This window comes from Sitophilus oryzae, unplaced genomic scaffold, assembly GCF_002938485.1.
Source record: "Sitophilus oryzae breed Bouriz unplaced genomic scaffold, Soryzae_2.0 scaffold_494_pilon_pilon, whole genome shotgun sequence".
NCBI lineage: Eukaryota > Metazoa > Arthropoda > Insecta > Coleoptera > Curculionidae > Sitophilus > Sitophilus oryzae.
In genome coordinates, this window is record NW_022147078.1 from 1,651,551 (window position 1) to 1,678,534 (window position 26,984).

Sequence of the window (26,984 nt, forward strand, 5' to 3'; positions counted from 1 at the left end):
TGGATTCGGCATAAAATTATGCTATAGTACACTGTCTTTATTTAAAGCACACTGCGGTGTTGCCAATCTATTTCTTATTTACTAAAACTTTGGTTAAAAACATTATATACGAAAAGTGGTAAAAAACTAGAGTGAATATAACTTTATTAATACTTTGATATGTTTTCTTAAACATGAAATGAAATGTATCGGAATAAATTCGCGTAGAAAAGTTTACTTCGTCATCTACAGGATATTTTTTATGGCGTCACCAAAATCGTAATATTTAAAAATGTTGTATCTCATTTTTTTTAAATGCAACACCTTGTATATTATTTTTCTTTCAGATGTAGAATTAAAAGGTGAACATTTTTTGACAAGACAAGATAGACAAAGATCATATTAGGTGGCTTTGAAAAAAAATTACTGTTGAAAGAGCCATATGTAATATAATACTGCGAATCTCTGCGACAGCGGTAAAAATTTAGAAACACTTTAAATCAATAAAAAAATGTTCACTTTTTAATTCTGCATCTGACAGAAAAATAATATACAGAATGTCGCATTTAAAAAAGTTGAGATATACCATTTTAAATATTGCGATTTTGGTGACGCCATAAAAAAATACCCAATATAGAATAATGTATATGGAATGATGTAAAATAATAAAAAAAATCAAACTAACTTTACCATAACTTTTTTTGTGACACCCTGTATATAACAAAATATTTTAGGATACACCTCTTTATAAACCTTGAAACATATGAATAAAACTTTTTTCACATCTTCGACAACGACGACAATATTGGACTTCCTCGCACTAATGGGCCACCCTGTATATTTACGGTGGTTTAAAGCTAGGTGTGGCACTTTTCTTCCCTCAAATATAAACTCAATATTTTGTCTATAATATTTTGAAAATATTGTTATATATTATGACCACTTATAATAAAAAATAAATAAAAAAAACATGAAAAAATACAGTCCACTAAATTTATAAGAGATTATGCTATTATAAAATTCTTTCAATTAAAAAATATGAATAATTTGCGGAGACTTTAGATGTACAAAATATTTACTCTAAAATTGTTTCAAAAACCAATTTATATAAATTACCTCGTAAATTATTATTGAAATGAAAATTTTATGGAAAATCCCCTGACCAAAAAATATTTTCATGTGCATATTTGAGACAACCTGTATATCTAAAAAACTATTTTTAAAATCTGCACATATGCTAAAAAAAATAATAACATTTAATTAATTACATAATATCTCAGGTTCTAAAATAAACAAATATAATTAAATGTTAACTGATAATTACTATCAGCTTGCCGATTTCATCCGATGGAAATCTAAAAAGACTCAAAGAACAATTTTTGGAATTATTTCCACAATTAATAGCAGCGCACAGTAAGGCACTCATTTTTTGTCAATCCGTCCCTGTGCTCGGACGCAACGCTCGAACCTCACAGCTCGACGGACCGAATTTAACTGAAACGCTTTGCAACCTGCCAGCTTGCAAAAACCGACAGAAAATATTTGCAAGAGTGCAACTATTCTTTTCCTTAAACTATGATCTAACTACATACTGAGTAATCTGTAGGACATCAAATAGCACATACCTCGCTCGTTAAGCATTTTGGCCAACCCTAGCGTAGTAGAGAACGTGCTACAGGAGTTCCTCCTGCTCAAAGCCGCCGGCGTTTGAGGGGGAGAGTTCTGTATGCTGCTACAGACCGATACAACCCTGCTACCTCTGTTGCTGGGTGTGACGAAGGTGCCGTCATCGGGGTGCATCACCGTGCTATTGGTGTAAGTAAAGGTGTGGGCGGAGGCATCGAAGAGTTTGCCAGGGTTGGAGTATTCTTCGTCCTCTTCCAGGTCGCTGAGGCCGTAACATTCCAGGCCCATGTCTTCCAGTTCTTTGCCGCCTCTGAAGGAAAAAGAAGAAACAAATAGTAATATACAATAAATGCTTCCCTATCAAGCACAGTAAAATCACGATCGCAAACCGTTTATATTCAAAAGATTTTTTTTTCAAAAAATATAATTAGATAAAATCATTAGATATGTCTCTGATCATCTGAAATGGAATTATAAGGATATCGTTAGGGTGTTATTTTTTAACTTTTTTGTTTGTAAAGATTTTCACAAACTGTCTGCGAAGAAAATATAGCAAAAATATTAAGAGAGTTTTTGAAAAAAAAAAACTACAATCGATAATTACTTCTGGGATGGATTTCGAGATATCGATTTTTGAATTCAAAGTTGTAATAGCGCAACCACTGTCGAAGACCAACTCAATTCCACTTATTTTTACCAAAAGCGCAAGTAGTGTTTCTAACTTGAAATTAAAAATTTACAAGCTATAGGGAAAATTATTGCTTCTCTCTTTCTTCAGTCCATTATAAACGCATTGTATATCTCAGAAATATCGACCGAAAACTAACCTTTGCCAGCTCTTAGTATAGTACACAAAAACATAAACAAATCAAAACAACCATCAAATTGATTAGTCCCAATCATTCCAAATCATTCAACCAGTTACTTTTATTAAAATTTACCTTATTTTCACTCCCGGTCTTTCTTCCAGTAATCCACCAAACGTAGGCTGAGCCAACTGCGACCAGTGGTGCAACGTCTGCGACCCTTCCATTGGCTTGACGATTTGCAGCTTCTCAGGCAATTTCCACGTGCTTCCATAGTAGTTACTGCCCGATCCCGTTGACATAAGACTATCAGGCGTGCGACAACCGAAAGGTAAATAGTTCTCGCCCTCGTATCCCCCATAGCCTGCGCCAGTTTGGAGGTTGGCTCTCCTGGCCAAGACCGCGCCTGGGGTGAGCCTTTGCAGGGCCGCTTCTAGCTCTGTAGCTCCGGGAACGCCTGGTATTCCCTTACGTGGAGGACCACTGAAAATAAAAGGTATATTGTTAAATATATATAAATTCGGGTCAGAACGTCCTACGACGTTGTCCGATGCCTAACTTCCACCCTGTGCGATTTTCCCATTGATCTTCGGTCAGATTTTTCTCGCTCATCGACCTTCTTATTCCTTCCATCCATGTTTTCTTGGGACGTCCTCTCTTTCGTTTACCAGGTGGTATCCAATGAATGACTTGTTTGGAATTCTTTCATTGTGCATTCTCTGAACGTGGCCGTACCCATATTAATTGCTTTTGTTCTATATCATTTACTATTGTTCCCTCTATTCCCATCTGTTGTCTAATGTCTTCATTTCTGATCTTATCCCTCCGTGAAATTCTCATTGCTCTTCTAATCGCGTCCATTTCTGTTGTCTCTAATTTCCTTTTATTCCTTTCAGTGAGTCGCCATGTTTCACATCCATAGAGTAATATGCTTTTAACTAGTGTCTCGTATATATTATATTTCCTGTTTTTTTGTAATTTCAGTGCTCCATAGAATGCCATTTATGCATCTGATAACTCTTCGTGCCTGTATTACTCTGTTGTTTATTTCTCTATCGCCCGTTCCATCTCCTGTAAATATCGATCCCAGGTACCTGTAATCTTCACATGCCCTAATTTCCATACTATTGCCTAAAATAAGATTTTCTGTATTAGCTCCAATTGGAAGGTATTTTGTTTTTTCTGTATTTACTGTGAGACCCCATTTAGCATATTCTTCAATTATTTTCCGCACCATATATTCCATGTCATCTTTGTCGTTTGTGGCCTGGTCGTCTGCAAATTGCAAGGTGTATAGGCATATGTCATTTAGTTCTATACCCATTCCGTTACATTTCCTTTTCCATAGATGTAAGGCCTTGGCAATATAAATTTTAAATAGTTTAGCAACCCTGTCGGAGCCCTTTAGTGATAGAAATTTCCTCTGAGAGACCGTTGACCGTTTTTATTTGTGATTTTCCTCCATGGTAAAGATTTTGTACAGCTTTTATCAGAGCTGCGTTAATTCTTGATTCGTGCAACACTTCCCATAATTTTATTATTGGCACTGTATCATATGCTTTTTGTAGATCGATGAATGTTATATGAACTTCCTGGTTCATTGCAAATTTCTTCTCGATGATCTGTTTCAATGCAAAGATATTATCTGTACATGATCTTCCGCTTCTGAAACCATTCTGCTCTTCTTCTTCGTAGCTGGAGTATTCCTCTTCAATTAAGTTCCTCAGTATCCTTCCATAGAGGCGACTCATAGTGCTGGTGACCGAAATTCCCCTGTAGTTATTGGGATCCTTCCTTGTGCCCTTTTTATATATTAGAATTTAGAATGAGTGGGAGGGGGGTTAATCACTTCGACCTTACAGATCCATTGTGTCCCCCTTTCTTGAATCATAACTCATCATACAGTCCCAGGGCTTTGACAAAAGCCAGTATCTGGGACGGTTTTATAGAGGGTAGTTCTCCATCTCCAATATCAGTCATACCAAAATTCATGGCACGAATGGTTATCGTCTCGGCGCACTCAGTGATGAGGTGTACTGGTGTTTCACAATCTTCCCCACAGAATCTGCATTCGCCGTTTCTTCTTAGTTTCAATCTACTGAGGTGTTCATTGAGGAGACAGTGTCCTGTTAAAAACCCCGTGACAATCCGAAGATTGTTCTTACTCAGACCCAGGAAGATCTGTGATTTTTCTTGATCATAAGCCCTCAGAAACTTCTTCGAGTGTCTTAGACCATTGCAAGATTTCCATTCCAGGTTGCGGATGGAATCTTCCAAGTTCTTGAGTTCCGCCTTCTTCTTTTTATATATAGAGGAGATATATGCTTTTTTCCACTGTTCAGGTACTGGATGACAATTTAAACATTGGTTAACTATGTTTGTTAACATGCTAAACAGTTTTTTGCTTCCAGATTTTATGAGTTCCGCATATACTCCCTCTGGGCCACATGCTCTTCTATTCTTTAAAGACATTATAGCGGTCTTTATTTTGTTGGTATCCACGTAGATTTCCTCTCCTTCAATGTTTATTTCTGGCTGTGGCGGTTCTTGATACTCAGGTCTGTCACACCACTTCTCAACACCACTTTCGTTGACATATAACCACTATAATAATTATTAAAATTGTACAATGCTATTTACCATCACAGTCCATCTTGAATAAATATAGTCATTAGTTTTAAGTAATATACAACTGTGTTTTCTTTCTCTGTACATGCCTGGTGCTCAATATCTATATTTTTTTGTTTATAGTTATTGATTAGTTTTCTCTCTAGTGAAATACCTTACCCACGACTGCTCTCCGATGAAAAGCTGCCGTTCGCAGTGGTAATGTTTATAAAAAACGTTACAATTTTAAAAAAAGACTGAAAATCGGCAAAAAACAAGAATTACTACGAAAGATTCAACAATATTATACAAAATAATGACTGACATTATGATAATTGTCAAATAATAAACAACAACGTTGCAGATCGCGGCGCAATGTTACCAACATGGAGATAATAAAAATCGCTTTAAACAACAAATTTAAACATTTTTGCCAAATTTTAATTTAGTCAGGTTTATAGGCTTTAGTGTCAATTTCAAGGCAAAAAAAAGAGAAATCGTATATGATTATTAGGCGCTTAAAAACTCTCTACTCTTAAACGTTTCTCTACTTACGGGTATCCTTCTTCAGAGTCCGTAGTCGGCATAGAATCGTTATCTGACTGACCGGTAGAGTCAATGCTGGGATATCCTAAGGAACTACTGCTGTAAATCGAGGATGACGATCTTCTGTAACCCATACCACCCTGCGACCTACAATTCGAAACATTTAAACCATTTTTTTCGGATTTTTTATGTTGGTACTACCTCACGGTCATCCTGGGTCCACCCTGTTGACCACTGGAACTGCTAACGTAACCTCCCATGGAAGAATGCAGACTGCCCAGGCTTTCCGTGCTGCTGAGCGAATTTTGGGAAGCACATCTGACAGTTTCGAATACTTTTTTGAATTGAGGCCTGTAAATAAAATAATTAAATCATCAGTAATCCCATTAGATATTTAGTTCTTAGAATGGTCTAATATATTTCATATCAATTAAACTTTTAGTTACGTAATCGAGGGCGTGATTTTTAGACCAATGCCGTCTCTAATAGAACAGCCTCGGAGCCAGATTTATGACGTCACGCTAGTTAGATACTACGGATTAATAAATTTGTTGTAGAATACATGGAAAACATAATTATTCCTCGTATTTTTGGTTATACTAAAACGTTTTTTTGAACCAAAAACATAATGAAAAACCAAACGAAAACAGCGTTTTTATAATAATAATCAGCGTTTTTCCCGAACCTAAATCCCAAGAAAATAAAAAAATTTAGAATAATTTTACATATAAAATGACAGCGATCTTTATTTCATAGCCATCGCTGACGCCTTTTTTTCTATGATATTGTATTATTTGCAAATATAATTTTTCGAACATTGATACTTGCAAAATATACATATAAATTTTGCGAATGCAAATAATAATACATCACTATTAGTAGATATTGAATGTTTTTTTGTTAAATTAGATCGATTTTCAAACCCCAAAATTTTAAATATATTTTACATTTTACCCATTATCTTATGTACCTATTCATTATTTGTATATTGTAAAACATTTGCTGCATTTGTATGGTTCATAGTTTATTTGCCAAAGTATTTATTACTATAAATAGGTATATATATATATATATATATATATATATATATATATATATATATATATATATATATATATATATATATATATATATATATATATATATATATATATATTATATATATATATATATATATATATATATTGTATTTATTAACTGTATATTATGTATATTTCATGTAACCTATGTATATCATTTTTAAAATACAAACGAAAAATACGAGGAATAATTATGTTTTCCATGTATTCTACAACATATTTATGAATCTGTAGTATCTAACTAGCGTGACGTCATAAATCTCGCTCCGTGGCTGTTCTATTAGAGACGGCATTGCGTCAGCATGACTGCAAGTTGCTAACCGAATAAAATTAACACTAGAAAAGCCCGCGGGAACTGTCAAATTCAAAGTTATTCGTTTCACAGACTATAGCAGACCTTGCAGTCGAACATTGTTCTTTTTAGAACCTCTTTCAGTGCGAAGTGTACAAGATAACTTAATAGCCGTAAAAAACTCATCGCAACTTTATTAGAATAGATTGAATGGAAAAGCGGTAATAATGGGCTTTTATGCTGTTAAAAGGTGAGTTTTGTTGATGTACATAATAACTGTTTATATATTTATAATTAATTTATTTTTGTTCCCTAAAATACTTTGATTAAAAGAAAATATATAAAAGTGGACAACGCTGTGCCGGTCAAGCTTAATCAGGTTACTTTAGGTATGAACTACTCATCAGGTACTTTTTATTTACACTCTGTATATCATATCTAGCTATTAAAATGGTCTAAAAAAATATTTTTTTCTTAGACCATGTTAGTATGTAGATGTGTCTTTACGGAGACAATTTGAAGCCAAGATGGTCCTGGGGAAAATAATTCAAACGATTAATTATTACTTACAGATCGGTAGAATTGGATATGCCAGAATCCAGACTACCCTCCGAATGCATCGACATCTCCAACTCGCTCTGGAGACTGTCAAACTGTCCGATCCCAGTGGCGCCGAGCGAAGAAAACAGGCTAAGTCTGGCGCCGGGCATTTGCTTTTTGCGCAGCTTCCTGATCTGGTCCTGCGCATCTCTGAGCAAGGCTTCCACCTCGTAATATCTTGCTTTGAATTCGGACAGTTCCACCGCTAGACTGCCCTGGTTTTCCTTGGTTATTTGAAGGAGGCCGTTGACTTCGATATTTTCCGTTAAAATCTGGAAAGAATAAACCGATATTTTTGTAAAATGTGCGTGAAAAAAGAGATTTTTAAATGAGGCGTTCCAGTATTATTTATATTTAAAAAAAATCAAAGAAAAATTAAATTTATCATAGGATTTTTTCTACTGTCAATTGATAATAATATATCTATTAAGCTTGATTTTTATGCGTTTTTTTGACAAAATTAATTTAACCTTAAAAAAACATAATAGTACAAGAGCTAGCAACGTTGGAAAAACGAGAATTTTAAGAAAGCTGGTTTTTTAATACATCTTTTGCTATGCTCTCCTGACCAAAGTGCGGGCCGTCTGGCTGCCGGTAGACGACTGCGCTTCACTACTGCGCATCACATCTGTACAGGGTATTCCATTTTCGTGTGTTTTATGTGATTTTCCGTTTATGAATTGAGATATAACGATACGATTTTCACATTACTTTGCTACTTTTTTATGAAACCAAATATGCTACGCATAGGTTTGTCCTAGTCTCCTGAGTTCCTAAAATACAGGGCGAATTTGTGATGCGCAGTAGTGAACAGATGTTGAATACAGTTATGATGCGCAGTAGTGAATGCAACGTCTACCGACAGCCAGACGGTCCGCACCTTAGACAAGGAAAGAGAGGGGACAGGTAACACAGCAGCTGAAAGTGAGGCAAGTTGTCACCACGCGAAATTCTCCAATGGCGTAGCATCACAAATTAGCTTGTACCTAGACGGTACAAAATATTTATTAAAACGTAAACTAATATATCGTTCATTTTTGAGTAATGCATATACAATTTTGTATTTTATAGTCTCACCTTTATAATATTAGAATATCTAAGTCGATAATGCAAAATTTATTTAACAGTCACAGTGGACTGATTATCAAGACAATTATTTATTTATTAACGTGTGTATAATGTATAATTAAATAAAAAATAATGTAATAACATATATTTTAAACGTGTATATACATATATACTGTATGATCGAAAAAAACGGCGTCTTGTTTGTTTGGAATTGACAATTTCAGAAATGAATATTAAAAATTACATTATTCATTGAATATTGAATCCATAAGCAAGTGTGAAGAGAATTGGCTAGATTCATTATTATACCGTTTAATCGAAAAAAAAACGACGTCCAGTTGGCTTGTAAATTACGATCGATGACATTCCCCATATAATTCTACATATAAAATTACATAAAAACTATACAAAACGACATCGAAAAAAGACGGCGTCAGCAATGGCTATGAAATGAAGATCGCTGTCATTTTATATGTAAAATTATATGGGGAATGTCGTCGATCGTCTTTACAAGCCAACTGAACGTCGTTTTTTTTTCGACCATACGGTATAATAATGAATCTAGCCATTACCCTTCACACTTGCGTACGGATTCAATGAATAATGTAATTTTTAATATTTGTTACCTTCAATCATAAGAATATCCATTTTTAAGAATATCCGAATTTATTCACAAAAAAATAATCCAATTCTAAAAGCTTTGTGTTATTTTATTTATTTTTAAATTTTTATTAATTACTCACTGAAACTATTATTATACACTTAAATTAGCAAATTCTTTGAAAGAATATTTAAAAAAATATATGTATGTAGTAACAAGTAGCCCACCACAAGTTTGTCCACCCCCAACAAATCTTGGCAGGTAAATTTAAGTTTTATATAACTATACATATAGATTTTTTATCACTAGAATTTTTAATTTTTTATAGTTTACAATTATTTTACATATTTGATAACAATACTTTATACATTTTTATATGTAAAATATATAAAAAATGTTTATTGCAGAAATTGTATTTCCCTGATTATAATTCCCTACGCCACTGGTGAAATCCGGTCTGAGTAGCAATATTTATAGTTTCAAACATTTATTAAATTACAGGATACTGAAAATATTACTTGGAATTATTAAAAATAGTTTGGTTTGGTTGTGGTACAAGACATATTAAAAGCATTTTACATATTTTTACTGCTATAATGAAAAAATGTACATTTTATGACCACATAACAAAAGTTGTGTATCGATTTTTACCTGTGAAATGTAATTCCAGCCACTTTTTTCTCGCTTCGGCCTTTGCAGCCATACGCTGAACATTTCACCATACTAAACAACACAGTTTATAAATTTAAAACAAAACAGTTGTCACAAAAAACATAAAAATTCGCTCGGTGTCACCTCGAAATCTTGTCACCAAAGTATGGCCGCCGATCGAATTTTGGCCTCACTATCCGATCACGGGAGAATATGCGTGTTCCGCACTCTGTTCAGGAGAGCATAGCAAAAGATATATTAGAGAACCAGCTTTCTTAAAATTCTCTCTCGAAAACGTTGTTAGCTCTTAGGCTATAAGTAAAACAGCGAAATCGTTATGGAAATGAAAATATAAAATCATACTAATCACAGGGAAATCGTATATCCGATGAACGGAGGCATGAAAATGCAATAAATTTAAAAAACTGCGTAATTTTCGGACCACTTGAAGTCTTTAAAGTCAACCGATAAAATTAATATCGTATCTTCGTATTGTCGGACAACGGATGCATGAAAATTAAGCTTTAGTCACCAAATATGGATATTTATAATCACTACTTCAATCATTTTAAACCTTGGAATATCCTCAAAAGGAAAATTCGAATCCTTCAACTCCCAGTGGATGACATACCCACAATGTACCACTTTGAAAGGAGAACTAACCTCTGTAAAACCGTCTCAGATACTGGCTTTTATCAAAGCCCTGAGACTGTATGATGAATTCTAACTCAAGAAAGGAAGACACAATAGATCTATCGGCAACTATCTCTAACTCATATGTAACTAACCTTTGTTAATTTGTCCTCAGTGTCCTGTAGTTGCGCTTGTAAAGCCAAAATCTGTTCGTGTTGTGTCCTGTTTTCTTCTTTCACCCTGTCCAATTCGTCTGCTAAGTATCCCATGCTGGAGTTTGCACAGGCTGTAATAAAAATATAAATTTTGCAAAAAAAAATAGTTTTCTCAAAAAATTAATAGGTAATCTTGAGTTTGGGTTATTATTAAAATTAACTATTATTATAAATATGTGTATCTATCGTTTAATAAACATAACAATAGCTGATATGATTACTACTGTAATTTACTACAAGATAGTTTAAGTTAATGAAATGAATATTTAATGGGAGATAATTTTCTCTATAACTGATCAATTAACGGAAATACATGCAATTAGCTAAAACTACTGGTATATTTATATTAAACTGTCACAGAAACTGGTATTTTAGATTTATAGCCGTAGTTTGTATCACGCATAAAGTTAAAGGTTGTTTTTTGTATTCATATAAGTATTCTACAAATTATAATTTATAAATACTTAATAATAAAAAAAAACATTAGTAAAAAAAGACTTCTTCATGGTGGTAAAAAACAAAAAAAATGTGTAAACTTTGTTTTTTCTTTATTGTTTTTCGTGGTTCCAATTTTCGGAATCGGGCACTAGTTAGGTTACTAGTTTGCGCACATAGCACGCCCTCTTATGGCCTCTAAAATTGTGCACAGCGCCTGACCGGCACAGTTATTAGAGAGATATCGGAAAACCGAATAGCGTCATGCAGTATTTACGCGTACCTTATCATGGTTACGATATGCGCGAGTCAATTTTTACCGCAACACCCGCTAATAACGTTACCGCCTGACGTAATTTGCGGATCAATTCCACCAAGCGCTATTTCTAAATAACGTTTAAAAATTGCTTAAATGGGCATGTGCGGGTATTTGACAACCGAGGCCGGCCGGCGAGATCTTTTATTTTAGGTTATGTTTGAATTGTTTTGAATTATTACTTTAGTTTTATTAGGTAATTTGATATTTAAGTAGCTGGAGTTAGTTTTAATTAAATAAATATGGCCCAAAATATTGATTCCACCTCTTCCAATATTAAAGAACCTATAAAGATGACGACTTAGCCCTTCTAAGAGAATTTGTTGCTTGTTGCCCTAAACCCACTGGCAGACGTTGAACAATAAAGCACTCGAAATAAGCACTTTAGCCCTTTAATTTTAAAATACCTAGTAGACAAAACAATTTCAAAGTTAGGTTAAGTTTAAATAGCGGACGCGACGCGAACAGAATTCTTTCCGATCCGATAACTATAAATGAAGAGAGTTAATACCACCTCACGTAAAGGAAATAACACCTGGCCTTATTAACGTCCATGCACGCTATTCGGTTTAGCGATATCTCTCTATTACGCTGTTTATTCGATACCGTTTCATAGAGAGTTATCCCGTGGTCTAAAAGGAATTTTTAAGAATGTCAATTATAAACTTGTGTATAGTGCTAATAATAAATTACAACAATTATTAGGTAATCCAAAAGGTAAAACACCTCCACTGGAAAGGTCGGGTATTTATGAAATTTCTTGTAAAGATTGTAATCAGAAATATGTTAGGTAAACTAGAAGATCAATATTAACTAGATTTAAAGAACATTTAGCTCAGATAAGATATGGTAGACCGGATAAATCTTGCCTTGCTGAACATATTGTTGATAATGAACATTGTATAGATCTTAATAATTTAAAATTAATTAAGCAAGTCTCAAATTACAGGCAACTAGATGCATATGAAAGCATCAGAATTAATAAATGTAAAGATAGTATGAACAGAGTCAACGGTCCAATTCCTTCAAGTTCTTTGTTCCTACTACTCTAGTGGCGGAAATCTAACTGTTACGCTCAGTTGTCTCTGACTCGGTTGGCTAGATTTGCCACGCCCACTCGGGGCCCACTGAGCGAGTATATAAACGCTCAACTTGTAGATTGTACTTTAGTTTATAATCATCTGCTGATGATGCTAACATGGTTAGCGAAACGCGCGTCCAGTGTAAAAGTAAAAGTGTTTTGGTGTATTGTGGTGATTTAGTGTTTTTATTTTGCTGTGTAACACCAAAGATTCCAACCCTCAACTGTAATGCCTGTCTGTCAAAATAATCTGTCAAAAATAGTAGATAAAATAGTACTTTAACCACAAGGGTAGATTAAATAATATTTTAACAGCGAGGATAAGTTAAAAACTTTATTTCTTCTCGCACGTTTTTAAATTGCTTCCATTTTTGAAAATTTTTGTATTCCTTTTCATAAGTTATTCGGGATTTAAATGAAAGTAATAATGTAATGTTACCAATAGTAATGTTTCTCTTAATTTATAATAACCCTGTATACAACATATACTAGTTTTAAACATTAACTGGTAATACTACTGTGATACTACCACACGATCGAAAAAAAACGCGTCAAAGACGGCTGTTAAAGAGTGATAATAGTTATCGAAAATTGTGACATAAAAAATCCAATCATATTTTCATGTTTTTTTTATTTAATTAAAAGCCTAGATTATTTAGCTCTTTACTGTATATATTTCTTTGAGATTCTATATCAACAAATACATAAAACACCTCTAATTTCACTTATTTCTCTGGAGCAAAAACATTCTTAATCTATCTTAAAGTTAGAGCACAGGTACTTACTCAGTTGTCCTGTCAAATCCTGCAACAATCTTTGTTCCTGAGCTTCTATGTCGTCGGCACAAGAAGCTAAACGGCAGTACTCGTTCTTCAGGGCCTTGTTTTCATCTTGTAGGTTAGCTGTAACAGAGAGGAATGCACCGGTTAGCGTTAATCTCCATTCAGAATCGAGAATTAGACTAAATTCGCGTTAAATCTGGTTATGCAATCGATATATGTACGTAGTGGTACCCGTAGTACTTTGAGCCGGCGTTGTATGAAGAAAATTGTTTATCGATAGATAAAGTACCGTGGTCGTTAGAAAAGTACTTTGGAAAAGAAATAAAAAAAATCGAAAAAAAAACCGGCGTCAAAGACGGCTGGGAAATGACAATCGATGATAATTTTAGCGAGGTCAAGCCCTAGACGTCGTTACTTGGCACGTATTCTTCTTTATTTTTAGCCCATAATGGCGCTTACTGCAAGTTTTACGTCAATTTTTATTAAATAACATCTAGGGATTGACCTCGCAAAAATTATCACCGACTGTCATTCCCCAGCCGTCTTTGACGCCGTTTTTTTTTCCGATAATATACATTATACATTATTGTGAATTAATAAGTATGAGAAATTTAAGAAGACAGTTTTTAAAAAATACCAGGCTTTTTCGTTTAATCAATTTACCAAATATTATACAAGGGGTTGATAAAAATTCATTTTCCTATAATGATTATTGAAAATTGTTACATTGTCAAAACATATTTATTTGAAACTATTAAAAATTAACTTACAACCATTTCCACAATAATTAATCATAATTTAACGTACGTTCTCGGTATTATTTCCGTGATAGAATAACCAGATTAATTATTATATATTGTAGATAATAAATTAAGGAAAAGAACATTTAATAATAGTTTTATCCTATACACATTAATAATAAAAAAAATATGGAATTATTTTATTTTAATACAATCTAACACTATTAGAATTCAATTAATTGACAATCTTTTATTGCTACCCTGGTATCATTAATAGGAAATAATCTTATTAAACATGGAGTCGATCAAATTTTATGCAATTGTTATGAAGTACAATACGCAGCAGACAGCAAAAATATAGACAATGTAAACATGAGATAAGGAATAAGGTTACCACCCAATTACAATAATATTTATAGATAACGTGTATATAATTTAAAATTCAAAACGCTGTACAGTACGTCTGTCCGTTCTGTAGCTACGGGGTATCCGTGAGAGGGGAAACGATATTCTCCCGATGTTTTTCGTAAAAAATTAGACGACGCGTCCAATCAATAAAAATTCGACAAATTTGCAAGTAGCCAATAAAATGAGTGGGCGGAGCGATTTGCGGTAACGTACTCGTCAAGTCGACGTATAACATATATTGCTGTTGATTTAAATGTTTTTTGTCCGCATTCCTTTCATAGACACAGATCGAGCAGACGTACTGTAGCGTGATCTATTCCTATTTCATCCTCAAGTTTCCTTGTGCTGATCTTTCCATCGTTCTCTTCCACGCACAATAAAACTTCCAAGTCGGTATCATTTCTTGCATCTTCTCTTTGTTCCTGCCTTGCTTCACATCTGCAGCTATTTATTAGGGTACCTTTGGTCTCAAATCTCTGAATATTCCTTGTAGATTGTACCTGGCGATTGTAGATTTTCCAGGTATCGGTCTATTCGGATACAGAGCAGCAAACATGTCCGACACCTTTTGATAACTATTTCCTTGATAATACCATTTAATCAGCAAAATAAAAACACTAAATCACCACAATACACCAAAACACTTTTACTTTTACACTGGACGCGCGTTTCGCTAACCATGTTAGCATCATCAGCAGATGATTATAAACTAAAGTACAATCTACAAGTTGAGCGTTTATATACTCGCGCAGTGGGCACCGAGTGGGCGTGGCAAAAACTAGCCAACCGAGTCAGAGCCAACTGAGCGTAACAGTTAGATTTCCGCCATTATTGTAATCAGAAATATGTTGGGCAAACTAGAAGATCAATATTAACTAGATTTAAAGAACATTTAGCTCAGATAAGATATGGTAGACCGGATAAATCTTGCGTTGCCGAACATATTGTTGATAAAGAACATTGTATAGATCATAATAATTTAAAATTAATTAAACAAGTCTCAAATTACAGGCAATTAGATGCATATGAAAGCATCAGAATTAATAAATGTAAAGATAGTATGAACAGAGACAACGGTCCAATTCCTTCAAGTTCTTTGTTCCTACTATAAATCTAACTGTTACGCTCAGTTGGCTCTGACTCGGTTGGCTAGTTTTGCCACGCCCACTCGGTGCCCACTGGGCGAGTATATAAACGCTCAACTTGTAGATTGTACTTTAGTTTATAATCATCTGCTGATGATGCTAACATGGTTAGCGAAACGCGCGTCCAGTGTAAAAGTAAAAGTGTTTTGGTGTATTGTGGTGATTTAGTGTTTTTATTTTGCTGTTTAACACCAAAGGTTCCAACCCTCAACTGTAACCATTTAATCATTAATACTTTTTCTTCGATAGTGTAATTCATGGCTAATATTTTCGATGTAGGTATGAGTTTTTAATAATAATAATAATAAAAAGCACTAAATAGATAAATTTCTGAAATGACAACTTCATTTGACAGTTATCTTTTACCTTGACTGGTGCTCATAAGTAAATACAGGGCCATAAGAAAGGAGAAATATTTAAAAAGAAATCGGCGATAGCTCGTAAACGGGCTAATCAAAAATATCTAAAGTTATTCTTTTGAATGTGAGTTTTAGTGATCTTCAATAAACCTAAATAGAATTATTCTCTAAAATAATTAGGGAAGTCAATAATTGACCCCATTAAAATTTACATGGGATTTCCTATGTCCCGCTCGACGATTCAACACTCGGTATATCATCATGGAATCTATCTTGTTATATTTAATTATAGTAAAATAAAATTAGTTTCACTGTATTCTGCGTTACTATTTATTCAAAATAAACATTTATTACCTTTTCTCAAATGTGATAATATAATATGCTGTAACAACAGCATTTAAGGTTATAATTTATATGTTTGTTTCGTCAAAGGAATTTACTATAATTAAATGGCATTCGTTTAGTTGAATTAAATTAAAGTTTTGGAACTGTATAGTGAGTGTTATTATTTATGAATCTTACCCGATCTGTTATGTAAGAGAAAAGATAAATCAAAAATACAACGAAAATGTCACAGACCCGCACTTTGCGAAGCACAACTTGGCAAGTGTTGTGCCAATTTCAAAGTCTATCTTTGCTTTTGAAGGCTATCGGTAGTGATATTAATATCTACCTTACCCATTGTAGCCTTGAAGATTTTATTCTGATACAGAGCACAGAGAAGAATACACCGTATGATCGAAAATAAACGACACTCACCACTCATCGACAGACGATGACAGAAAAAAGTCAGTTGACGTAAATATCAATCCAGTTATTTCACTAAAAAAAAGTCTCTAATATTTTTGAAGTATAACTTCCTTACGCGCATTGAGAGTGAAAATTCAAGGCCGTGACACACGAGTTAGCGAGACGAAAAGTGGTAAGGATCAACCAAACACCAGGGTTGTATTAAGCACCAATAAAGTTTTTGTAACCATTTGGTATATCGTACTAAAAACGATACATATATTTATATATACAGGGTGTTTCAAAACAAATGCGAAAAACTTCAGGGGGTGATTCCTTGTTCAAAATAAGGGGTAGTTTGCTTCATAAACGTTGGGTCAAAAGTCAACCATTAGGGAGATATCGCGGTACAAAGATGGCGGAAAAATAATGTTCTTATTTTTTATCTTGAAAACGAAAAGAGATAGACTAATGAAATTTTATGGAAGCATTACTGTTGTGAAAACACACTTTCTGGTAATTTTTTCACTTTTTTAAAATGAGTGGAAGGGGTTGAAATAAACTACCCCTATCATTCTTGTTAACGAAATTTAAAGAAAAATCTTATCAAACACATGCAAATGCTTTAATTTGGATAGTTTAGTTTGTTTAGAAACTTTTTTACCTCTTGTGTTTTTTTGATAAAACTCACCGATTGGAAATTAAAAAAATAAAATGTAAAGCATTACATGTCAGGACAAAAAACATTTTTAGATTAAGAATCTAGTGATAATAACGATAATAATAATCATCTAGATAATAACGTATTGCAGTAGAGTAATGTCAAATAAAATAATATTAGGAACATCTTAAAAAGTAACAGCGGCCGACTAGATTTTTTCCTAAAAAAATTACAGCTGCCCACTAGATTCTTTATCTAAAAATGTTTTTTGTCCTGACATGTAATGCTTTACATTTTATTTTTTAATTTCAAATCGGTGAGTTTTATCAAAAAAATACAAGAGATAAAAAAGTTTCTAAACAAACTATACTATCCAAATTATTTTTTTTGCATGTGTTTGATAAGATTTTTCTTTAAATTTCGTTAACAAGAATGATAGGGGTAGTTTATTTCAACCCCTTCACTCATTTTAAAAAAGTGAAAAAATTACCAGAAAGTGTGTTTTCATAACAGTAATACTTCCATAAAATTTTATTAGTCTATCTCTTTTCGTTTTCAAGATAAAAAATAAAAACATTATTTTTCCGCCATCTTTGTACCGCGATATCTCCCTAATGGTTGATTTTTGACCAAACGTTTATGAAGCAAACTACCCTTTATTTTCAACAAGGAATCACCCCCTGAAGTTTTTCGCATTTGTTTTGAAACACCCTGTATATATAATATTATAATTAAATATATATAAATAAAATATATATTCGATATAACAAAATATCGATAAAAAACTATCGATATTTTGATATATCGATACATTCACCCATCCCTACCACCACTAACCTATTCTTTTTTGCATCAAATCCAGATTAATCCTTCCCGAAGTTCCAGTATCAAACACGGACTCATCCATGTCGTTGGTGAGTATCTGGATAAGTTCAGTCTTCTTCTGGATTTCATGGCTGAACTGTGTGATTTTCTCGTGAGCAGCTTTTAAGTCGATTTCCAGTGACGTTACTGTGTTCTCTAGTTTGTTGTTGTGCTGTAGGAGTTCTTTGCCGATGCGTGCTGTTAGTTCTAGGTCTTTTTCTTTCTGGAATTTGTGTTAAAATGATAAAATTGATAAATAGGGAGGGTTTTGTAGAGTCTGGCTGGACTTACTTCTTCAAGAAGCCTGGTGACTGCTTCTATATCATCGTAGGTTTTGGTCATTTGGCTTACACGGTTACTACATAGAACTGAAAACAAAAGATACAATCAGTAAAAACATTACACCGTGTGAAAGAAGCTTCATTCATATTGTGTAGTCTGTTTCATCCATGGCTGGGAAACTTAAATGGAAATGACGGTTCATTAAAAATAGTTTTTCCTCCAAGATGCAGAGGCGCAAAATATCAAAACTGTCAATATTAACAATGCAAATGTCAATATCTGACAATAATAAAATTTGATTTTTAACTGTCACTCAGAGACGCTTTTGTTATAATTTTACGGTTTGATTTCGTTTTGATTTGTCGAATTATTGTAAAATTAAATTCCTTCAGAGTTTTTGCCAGTATTCTGTTTTAGACAATGTTTTTTAAAAATGGTGGGACAATTTGTGTTTTGTATAGACTCTTTATTATTTTTATCATGGAGTTTAATTGTTGTACACCTGGTTTCCGAAGGATACAATGGTAAGTAAATTAAACATATCTACTTACAGTTATAGATTTTTTAAATTAGTACTGCTAATAAATGCTACTTGCTGAGCAGTTATTTAATTTTTTTTACGGTGCATGTAAGGAATTAAGGACGCGCGTTGTGTTATATTAGCATGATCAGCAGATTATTACATCTAATTTAATTTGTTTTTATTATCTCAGGTCTCAAACGGAAACAAACTGGGAATCTTGCCTACACCAAAATTATATAGCCGTTTCCAATTCACTTCAAAGGGATTAACAAAGGGAGGAAAATGATGTAAAACTGCCTGCTATTTGCTGAAAACCGCCAAAGATTAAATTATAACTGTAACAACTTAATATATATACTATTTCTAGTCTTTTTAATATATTTTTTAATTAATATCCGACATATAAGAACACTTTGTATGCTTTTAATTAAGTTGATTTATCGTTTATAATATGTTCGACCTAATTAAAAGCACACAAAGTGTTCTTACATGTATGTCTAAATTTATTTTAAATTAACTAAAACAACCCCCCTTCCCCGCACCCCTCTCTTCCGTTAGTATTTCTTCCTCCGACTACGTATTATAAGTTGCCTATCTATTTAATAGTATAAGTCTTTTATCTATGGTTTCATCCTTTCAATAAAACAGTTAGAGATGAAATCGACATCATGAACCATTGCCTGGAAACTTATATGGTGAAGTTTTGATAAAATAATTTAGTACTCACTAAAAACACGGTATGTCGCTAGTGGTAGGAAAAATAATTTTTAGAGGTTACTAGTTTATTTGGTTGCCTGTGATATGCATATACAGGATGTTTCCTAATTAATCTAAAAAATAAAAAATCGTTAGAAAACGGCTTAAGACGGGCTCTTAATAAATATATTTATTTTTTTCTCGGCAACCGTTAGATGAACAAGAAAAACTCAAAAGATCAATTTTGTTGAAAAAGGATGGCCAGTCAAGAAAAAAATATATTTTCTTTAAAAAAGCCGTAGTGTACCATTTATTTTAAGCAAAATATCGATTTTTTTTTTAATTTTTAACACCCTGTAGATCAGAAAGGAAGTACTTTAGACCCAATAGTTATATAAAAATTGTTTTAAGAACACATGAGGAATCACACCACAATTTTTTAGACTAATTAGAAAACACCCTGTATATTGTCAACTTGACAATGATTGTTGATAAATCAAAAAATACCTTTTCTGTGAAAAAAGCCCGATTTTCGCAGGAAAAATTTTGGTTTTTATTGAATTTGGGCCTGCGTCTGCCAAATATCCGGTATATTCTTTAATATTCTATCTATCTAAATTTTAAATATCATAGTCAGAAATAGTTTTATTATTTATTAACTGTAAAAATGGTATACTTATAAGTTTTATCAAATATTGTGATTTACTTTCTACCTTGTAGTCAAAATTTATATTTAATAAACTGTAAAATATATATATATATTCTTATGTTTTATTAAAGTTACTCTGATATACTAATATATCAGTGTAACTTTAAAACTAAATCCTTTGAAATCAAATATAAACATAAAAAATATTTACAGCAGAAAAGGCGAAGGCGCTGGGTTAAACGTAGTCTCTACTAAGAACACGGAGGGGCGCTTTGATCCAAAATTTTACTATTAAGTTTCATATCTATCTTAATAGAAGATTATTTTCTTTTATCTATGATCATGAACCCCATTTTTGACAGTTCTGTTTGACGTTTCAATTGACGCATTTGAATTTGATTTGAAATTTTGCTGATTTGTTGTGATTTTCTTGGTTTATTTTATGTTATTTATTATTTACTCTAAAATTGTTTTTTAGAGGTAATTCTAGAAGATATTGTGCCAGAATTTAAATTAACAGTGACATTATTGCGAATATCGAAACTTTGTATTAGAAAAAGATAGATAAGTCTAGTTTTAAATCTAATTTTATTGTAATAATAACCTTATCTATTTAATACACTAATTAACGTATAACGTCATCCATTTTAGCAGTCAGATCACAGTTCTCTTTACAAACAGTTAAAATATTATAATCTCTGAACTGATAGACCTCGTGATTCATAATATTCTCACTGTAAAAAAAACGTTTTAATTTGTATTGCGAATTTTTTACAAGCGATTCATTCATTCATTACAATTAAAATAGGAAAATAAAAAACAAAATAGCTCAATTATTATAAAATTTACAGTTATTTATAAACGTTGTTTGTTTTCTTCTTTCAAAATGTCAAAAATAATTCTAAAAACGGAATGGTCGTGAGAATTTTTAATAATAAGAAGAATAGGGATTCTGGGGGAAATACTTACGAAAATAGTTGAGGGTCTCACGGATCTGATCCGGCGATAATTTCAAGTCTGCTTCGTCAATTTGGAGTGCTGGAGAGGGTATGAACCAGTCCTGGTTCTCGTATCCTGCAAAAAATAAAACCAATATCACTAATTCTATTCGAATCTTTAGGAGTCACAATAGAAAAATGTAAAATAAAGCCTGTACTGTCTACTTCGTATACGGAGAATCCGAACCTCGGTCCTCGGCCATATCACTGTCAATGGCCTATCCGCCGGCCTCGAACCGGCACTTGAAACGTTTTGACTGACCGGTAAGACGTATTGTGTAGACGGAGCTTTACTATTCTATTATATTTAGTAGCAAACAAAATGTTTTTAAAAAAGTGACCTGTAGAAATAATTCCGTTTGAAATTTAATAACAATTTAACCAAAAAAAAATGTAGCAAATTTTCCTTTGCAAAATAACCTTGGCCATCAGAAGTAGACCAAAATTAGTAAACTATCGATTTAATTAATAATAAACGTAATTACAATCACTTAAAGTTCGGCACTTTCTTAAAACTAATTAAAAATGTTGAACTTTCTCTATGACAAGAAAGCCTAATGTATACCATTAAGGGCAAATATCATGTTTTTTGAAAGTATTTTGTCCCCCATTCCTTATTTATTTATACCCTGTATAGTATAATAAACACTGATGTTGGTCCTGTTTTATGACCCCATTTATAATAGAATTTCCCAACAAAAGGAAGAAATACCTAGGAAGTATTATAGGAAAGAATAATATTCTATAGTGTTGTTATCTTTACAATATTTGGTTGTACGAAAAATATAGTCGTACTTAATTTGCATTCCAAGAAGTTACTTTGCAGCAATTCCCTTTTTATTAAGGGTTATACCTTTATAGACCCTTTAAGCTTAATTTAAAAATAAGCCAGCCTGACTAGGTATGCACTTAAATATATCAAGAAAAAGAATCATTAAATTATTTAAAAATAATTTACTTTGGCACTGAAGTATGTAATGGTCAGAAGATAGTAAATAAGATAAAATTTTCATTAAGAATTTCCAAGAATGTAGGTTCTACAGGATGTTCCACTTTAACTGTCTAAAATACCATACTATCGAAAAAAAACGGCGTCAAAGACGGCTAGGGAATGATAGTCAATGATAATTTTGGCGGGGTCAAGCTCTAGACCTCATTACCTGGCCCGTACTCTTCTTTATTTTTTTAATGGACCTTACTGCCAGTTGGTCTTAAAAAAGTGGTACGTAATTTATTTTTATATCGATTAAAAATTATTTTTAAATGGTGCATAGTTTAAAATTCGAGAGAATTTTTTTTTGGAAATAGATTTATGTATCTGAAGACGTTCTATCCTATTTTAATTTTTTCTATAATTACTGTTAATTTTTCAAGTTACTGTTAAGTTTCATGTCAATTTTGACTAAATGACGCCTAGAGATTGACATCGCCAACATTATTATCGGTTGTCTGTCATACCCCAGCCTCTCTTCGACGCCGTTTTTTTTCGATCGTATGGTAGGTACTACACGATGATACTAAATTTTCTCCAAAAAATACGTTTTTTTAATATCGCCTGTCAAAGTCGTACTTTTTAAAAAATAAACCGCTCTGTAGAATCTACAGATTTCGATTTATTCACCCTGTATATAATATAGCCACCCACAAGTGCAAATAAAAAAATAAAAGTAATTATTAACAAACCTTTATAAGAAATAAGACACATCCAAGAGAATTTTACGAAAAAAAGTCACTTTTTCAAAAGTGACAAAAAAAATGTTTCAATATTATTTTTTTTTTCGTTCAAATATCACAAAAACGTCTAAAGTACACTTTTTAACTCAACATTTCGAAAATCTTCCGTCATAAAATCAATAATTTTGCACGTCACTTAACAGTCACCGGTCTGTGTTGAATATTTTTTCGCATACCGTTGATCAGATCACGACAGCGTACCGATTAGTACTGGCTGTACAGTACCAACAGAGAACATGCGGTACTTACTCGTTTACTTACAACGCCAGGTACTGACTTATCTACCTGGCGACTTTATGCAAACATTTCAAATTCAAGCAGATTTAAATTTAAAACACAAAAAATGGTTTTTGGCGCTCGGAAAATCGTAGTTTTTCGAAAAGCGCGAAGTTTAAAAATAACAAACTGGTTAAAATACCGCCGGCGGTATGTATAGACAATTGACAAAATACCGCCGGTATATAGACGTGTTTACATATTCATTAATATTAATGCCGCCGAACAACGAGGTAATTTTTGCGTCGGCTGTTGCTAAATATATAAAGAATACCGCCGGCGCCGGCTCGGCGGTATATTTTTTTAAAACTTTGGTTTCACCCTCTTTTTTTCGTCTTTCTCTGATGATTCAGGCAAAATTCAAGTCAAAAAATGAAAATGCAATGATATTGGGTTATGTTATCGGCGGCATTTGGTGATTAAAATACAGTGTGCCGCCCTAGGACGGCATTTATCTACCGGTTAAACTCATACCGCCGCACGGTGGAAAGACCCAATATAAAATGTTGGACATTGACTTAAAAATAAAATTTTAAATTAAATAATTTTGGTAGAAGATTTGAATTACTTAAAGTCCAGACCGTTATATTTTATCCAACTCAAAAAAATATTTTTAATTATATGTCTGTTTGAAAAGTTTCAAATGAAGATATTACACTGACTTAATTATGGTATTCATTTCTTGTGAAACAACCAAGTTTTATAAAAACTGGCAAAGACATTAATAAATTTTTTTAACCATACATATTAGTGCAAACCTGCAAACGATTGTTTTCACTTTAAAATAAAAGATATAAATAGTCACAAAAGTTTGGGAGAACAATTGTATATAAGAGGCATATAAACATTTTTTTGCTGCTAAATACTATATTTAGTAGCAAAAAAATGTGTATGTAGAAAAATAAAAAAATGGCCAAAGTTGGCCAAGACTTTATATATATCACAAGGTAGATTAAGCCTTTCTAATAACGAAACTAATTTAACATCTTGCCCCAGCTTGCCCCCCTCTAAAAATTTCCCTTTAATATATTACTAATACATGCTATACTAAAATCAAAAACCTTTTCAATTCCAATAAATTAATTTAAAATTTTTAGAGTCAAATTATCTTTATTTTTTTATAAATTTATTAATATTTAATTATTAATTGGATAAATACAAAATGACGCTAAAATCGAAAACAGATACAGGGTGCTACAAATATATGAAAAACTTATAAACTATTGGAAAAATAAAGAGGGTTAAAGTGCAGTGTTGAGGTTTTTTGTTTGTAATAAAAATATTCTAGTGCGTTGATTTACTGTTATATTCTTTGCTTATAATAAAGTTATTGTACAGGGTGTCCCACTAAGAATAGCTCTCGGCTATATCTCGGAAAGTATTAGCCGTGAGGCTTGCGGAAAAAAATATTCATAACTAAAGAGACCATGAGAAAATGCTGGAAATTATTTTCAAATTTGTAGAATGGCCGCTAGAGGGCGCAACTGCTATAAAAAAAATAAGAAAATGGAGTTTTTACACAACTTTGCCTATATAAGGGGTACTATAAATAATAGCTTCATAATCTTCAGTAAATTCTGAATATTTTTTGTTAGAACCATTTTCCCCTATCTACCAAAATAAAGTGGTGGGGTTAGATCTGTTTTTATTTAAATATTAATAATTCCGGACTGGATGGACGGAATCCATCTAACGGGGGCTCGTTTAAAAGACCGTTTCTTACTCTATATTATACCATATAAACAATAATAGTAAGCTTTTGAACGTAGATGCTAGGGGGCGCTGTCTTACAAATTAACAAACATTGCGCGTTTTTTCAAAAAAAAAAAATGCGATGGTATATGTAATTTTAGCTGATAGTAAAGAGTAATGAAAGCTTAAAAAGTCAGTGAAAACCGCATCTTGATATCTTCTTTCAAATCGAAGATATTAGCAAAATTATATTAAATAGGAAAATATATGTAAGCCCTTAATTACCATATTTTTATAACACGGTATCAGTAGTCTTAGATTTCAGTGGTAAAATCTAAAGCTATTTCTTTTTAAAAGGATCAAAACTAAAACATGCCACGACAGTTTGGCAAAGTTTATAAGCATTTAAAAATTGTAAGATTTTTCCAAAACATACTATATTTTTAGGTCACCCTGTAGATGGTTTGTAATGAGCCAACCACTTTCTTTCATTAAAATTTAAAATTGTTCTGTTTATACATTATTACGGTATATAAAAATAATTTTTTCGTCTTTTGGATTAAAAGTGTTGAGAAGAAAACCTCATGTCCAACCGCTCCCATAAGCTCGTTCCACTGTGCGCCGACATTGACAAATTAATTCGATTCTCCACCGGCATTTACAGACATAGAAATATCATACCGCCGAACGGCGGTTTCTTGTACACACTAATAATACCGCCGGCGCGGCGGTTGTTTAGCCAACGTGTTTTTTAAAATACTTTTAATCCACACTCCAGGATAAGATAAAATGTAAAAACAAACAATAAAACAATTATTATTTGTACAAAAAATCTTGATAAATTAGTTAAGAAATGGATTTCAAGAGCATCAAAACGTTTAACTCCTACAAGTCGTTAGTGTATAAATAGATTCAAAAAAATAACACAAATACTGATAAAAGCTAATATTTATTTACTTTTTAAACAATCACCGAGACAATCACTAATCAACAGCGTATGACAAAAGTCACGAATAGATGTTTGCAATTATTAATATTGATAAAGTAAAAAGCGAAATAAATAAAATAACTATGTCAAATCAAGATAGAAAAAGAATTTACCATTTTAAAAATAGTCTCAATAACAAATTATTTGATCTATTTATGTTTTTGGTAAAAGAATTGGGTAAAATATGGCAAAAAATTTTCTGAATTGAAAATAGAAAGAATTCATGAAATTTCTAACCTATTTTTTTTATAAAATCACAGAACTAGTTTAATATAAACCATATATAATTACCATCGATCTCATTTTTAAAACTAACACTATTTTAATTAAAATGACATACTTCAAGGAAATTATTAATTATATATGCAAATATTAAAAGTGCCACATCAAATTTCAAGCACATTGGAATTCTTTATTTGCACCCTTTGTTTGCACCTTAAGTATTGCTCTACATAAATATACGGTGTGTTCAAAATTAAACTTAACGGCTACAGAGTGGCCTCGCTAAACATTCCTCTATATTTCGCACAAACGCCTGCAATCGTAATAATGATAATGCATATTATACCTTCAATTCAATAGGCGTTCTATAAGTTATGGATATTGTATGGTTTATGTTATTTATTTCTTTTATTATAGACATACTATACAGGGTGTCCCAAAAATAAGTGCAAGTATTTTAACTTGTTGGTATAGTTCAACCCCAGAAACACACCTGTGAGGTTTTTTCGCGAAAATTTTTTTTTGACAATTCGAAATTTTTTGTAATTTTTTTTAGTTTTTAGTTAAAAAAACTTAACTTCTTGATAATATGACAACATATGTAGGTATTAGATTAAATTTAGAAGAAAGAAAATCCAGAAAAGATCCAGTGGTTCTCAAAATTTTAGCACACACATTTTTTGACCGTTATTTTTTACCAA

At 32.4% G+C, this 26,984-nt stretch overlaps 1 protein-coding gene across 4 annotated transcripts in view; it reads right to left on the reverse strand.

The window, feature by feature from the left end:
- The window catches only part of LOC115886533 (trafficking kinesin-binding protein milt), an 83,938-nt gene that overhangs the window by 11,115 nt on the left and 45,839 nt on the right, over positions 1-26,984 (reverse strand). For 3 of the 4 annotated variants that reach the window (XM_030905736.1, XM_030905734.1, XM_030905738.1), the window contains 10 exons: positions 21,343-21,447; positions 18,515-18,591; positions 18,197-18,446; positions 13,321-13,437; positions 10,644-10,774; positions 7,506-7,807; positions 5,766-5,915; positions 5,574-5,711; positions 2,547-2,894; positions 1,605-1,915 (listed from right to left, as the gene is read on the reverse strand). In XM_030905736.1, coding sequence (XP_030761596.1) covers positions 1,605-1,915; positions 2,547-2,894; positions 5,574-5,711; positions 5,766-5,915; positions 7,506-7,807; positions 10,644-10,774; positions 13,321-13,437; positions 18,197-18,446; positions 18,515-18,565 — 1,798 coding nt within the window. In that variant the 5' untranslated portion in view covers positions 18,566-18,591; positions 21,343-21,447. Of the gene's footprint in view, positions 1-1,604; positions 1,916-2,546; positions 2,895-5,573; positions 5,712-5,765; positions 5,916-7,505; positions 7,808-10,643; positions 10,775-13,320; positions 13,438-18,196; positions 18,447-18,514; positions 18,592-21,342; positions 21,448-23,054; positions 23,307-26,984 lie in introns of those variants that run through there. The other variant, XM_030905735.1, reaches the window with a different exon arrangement.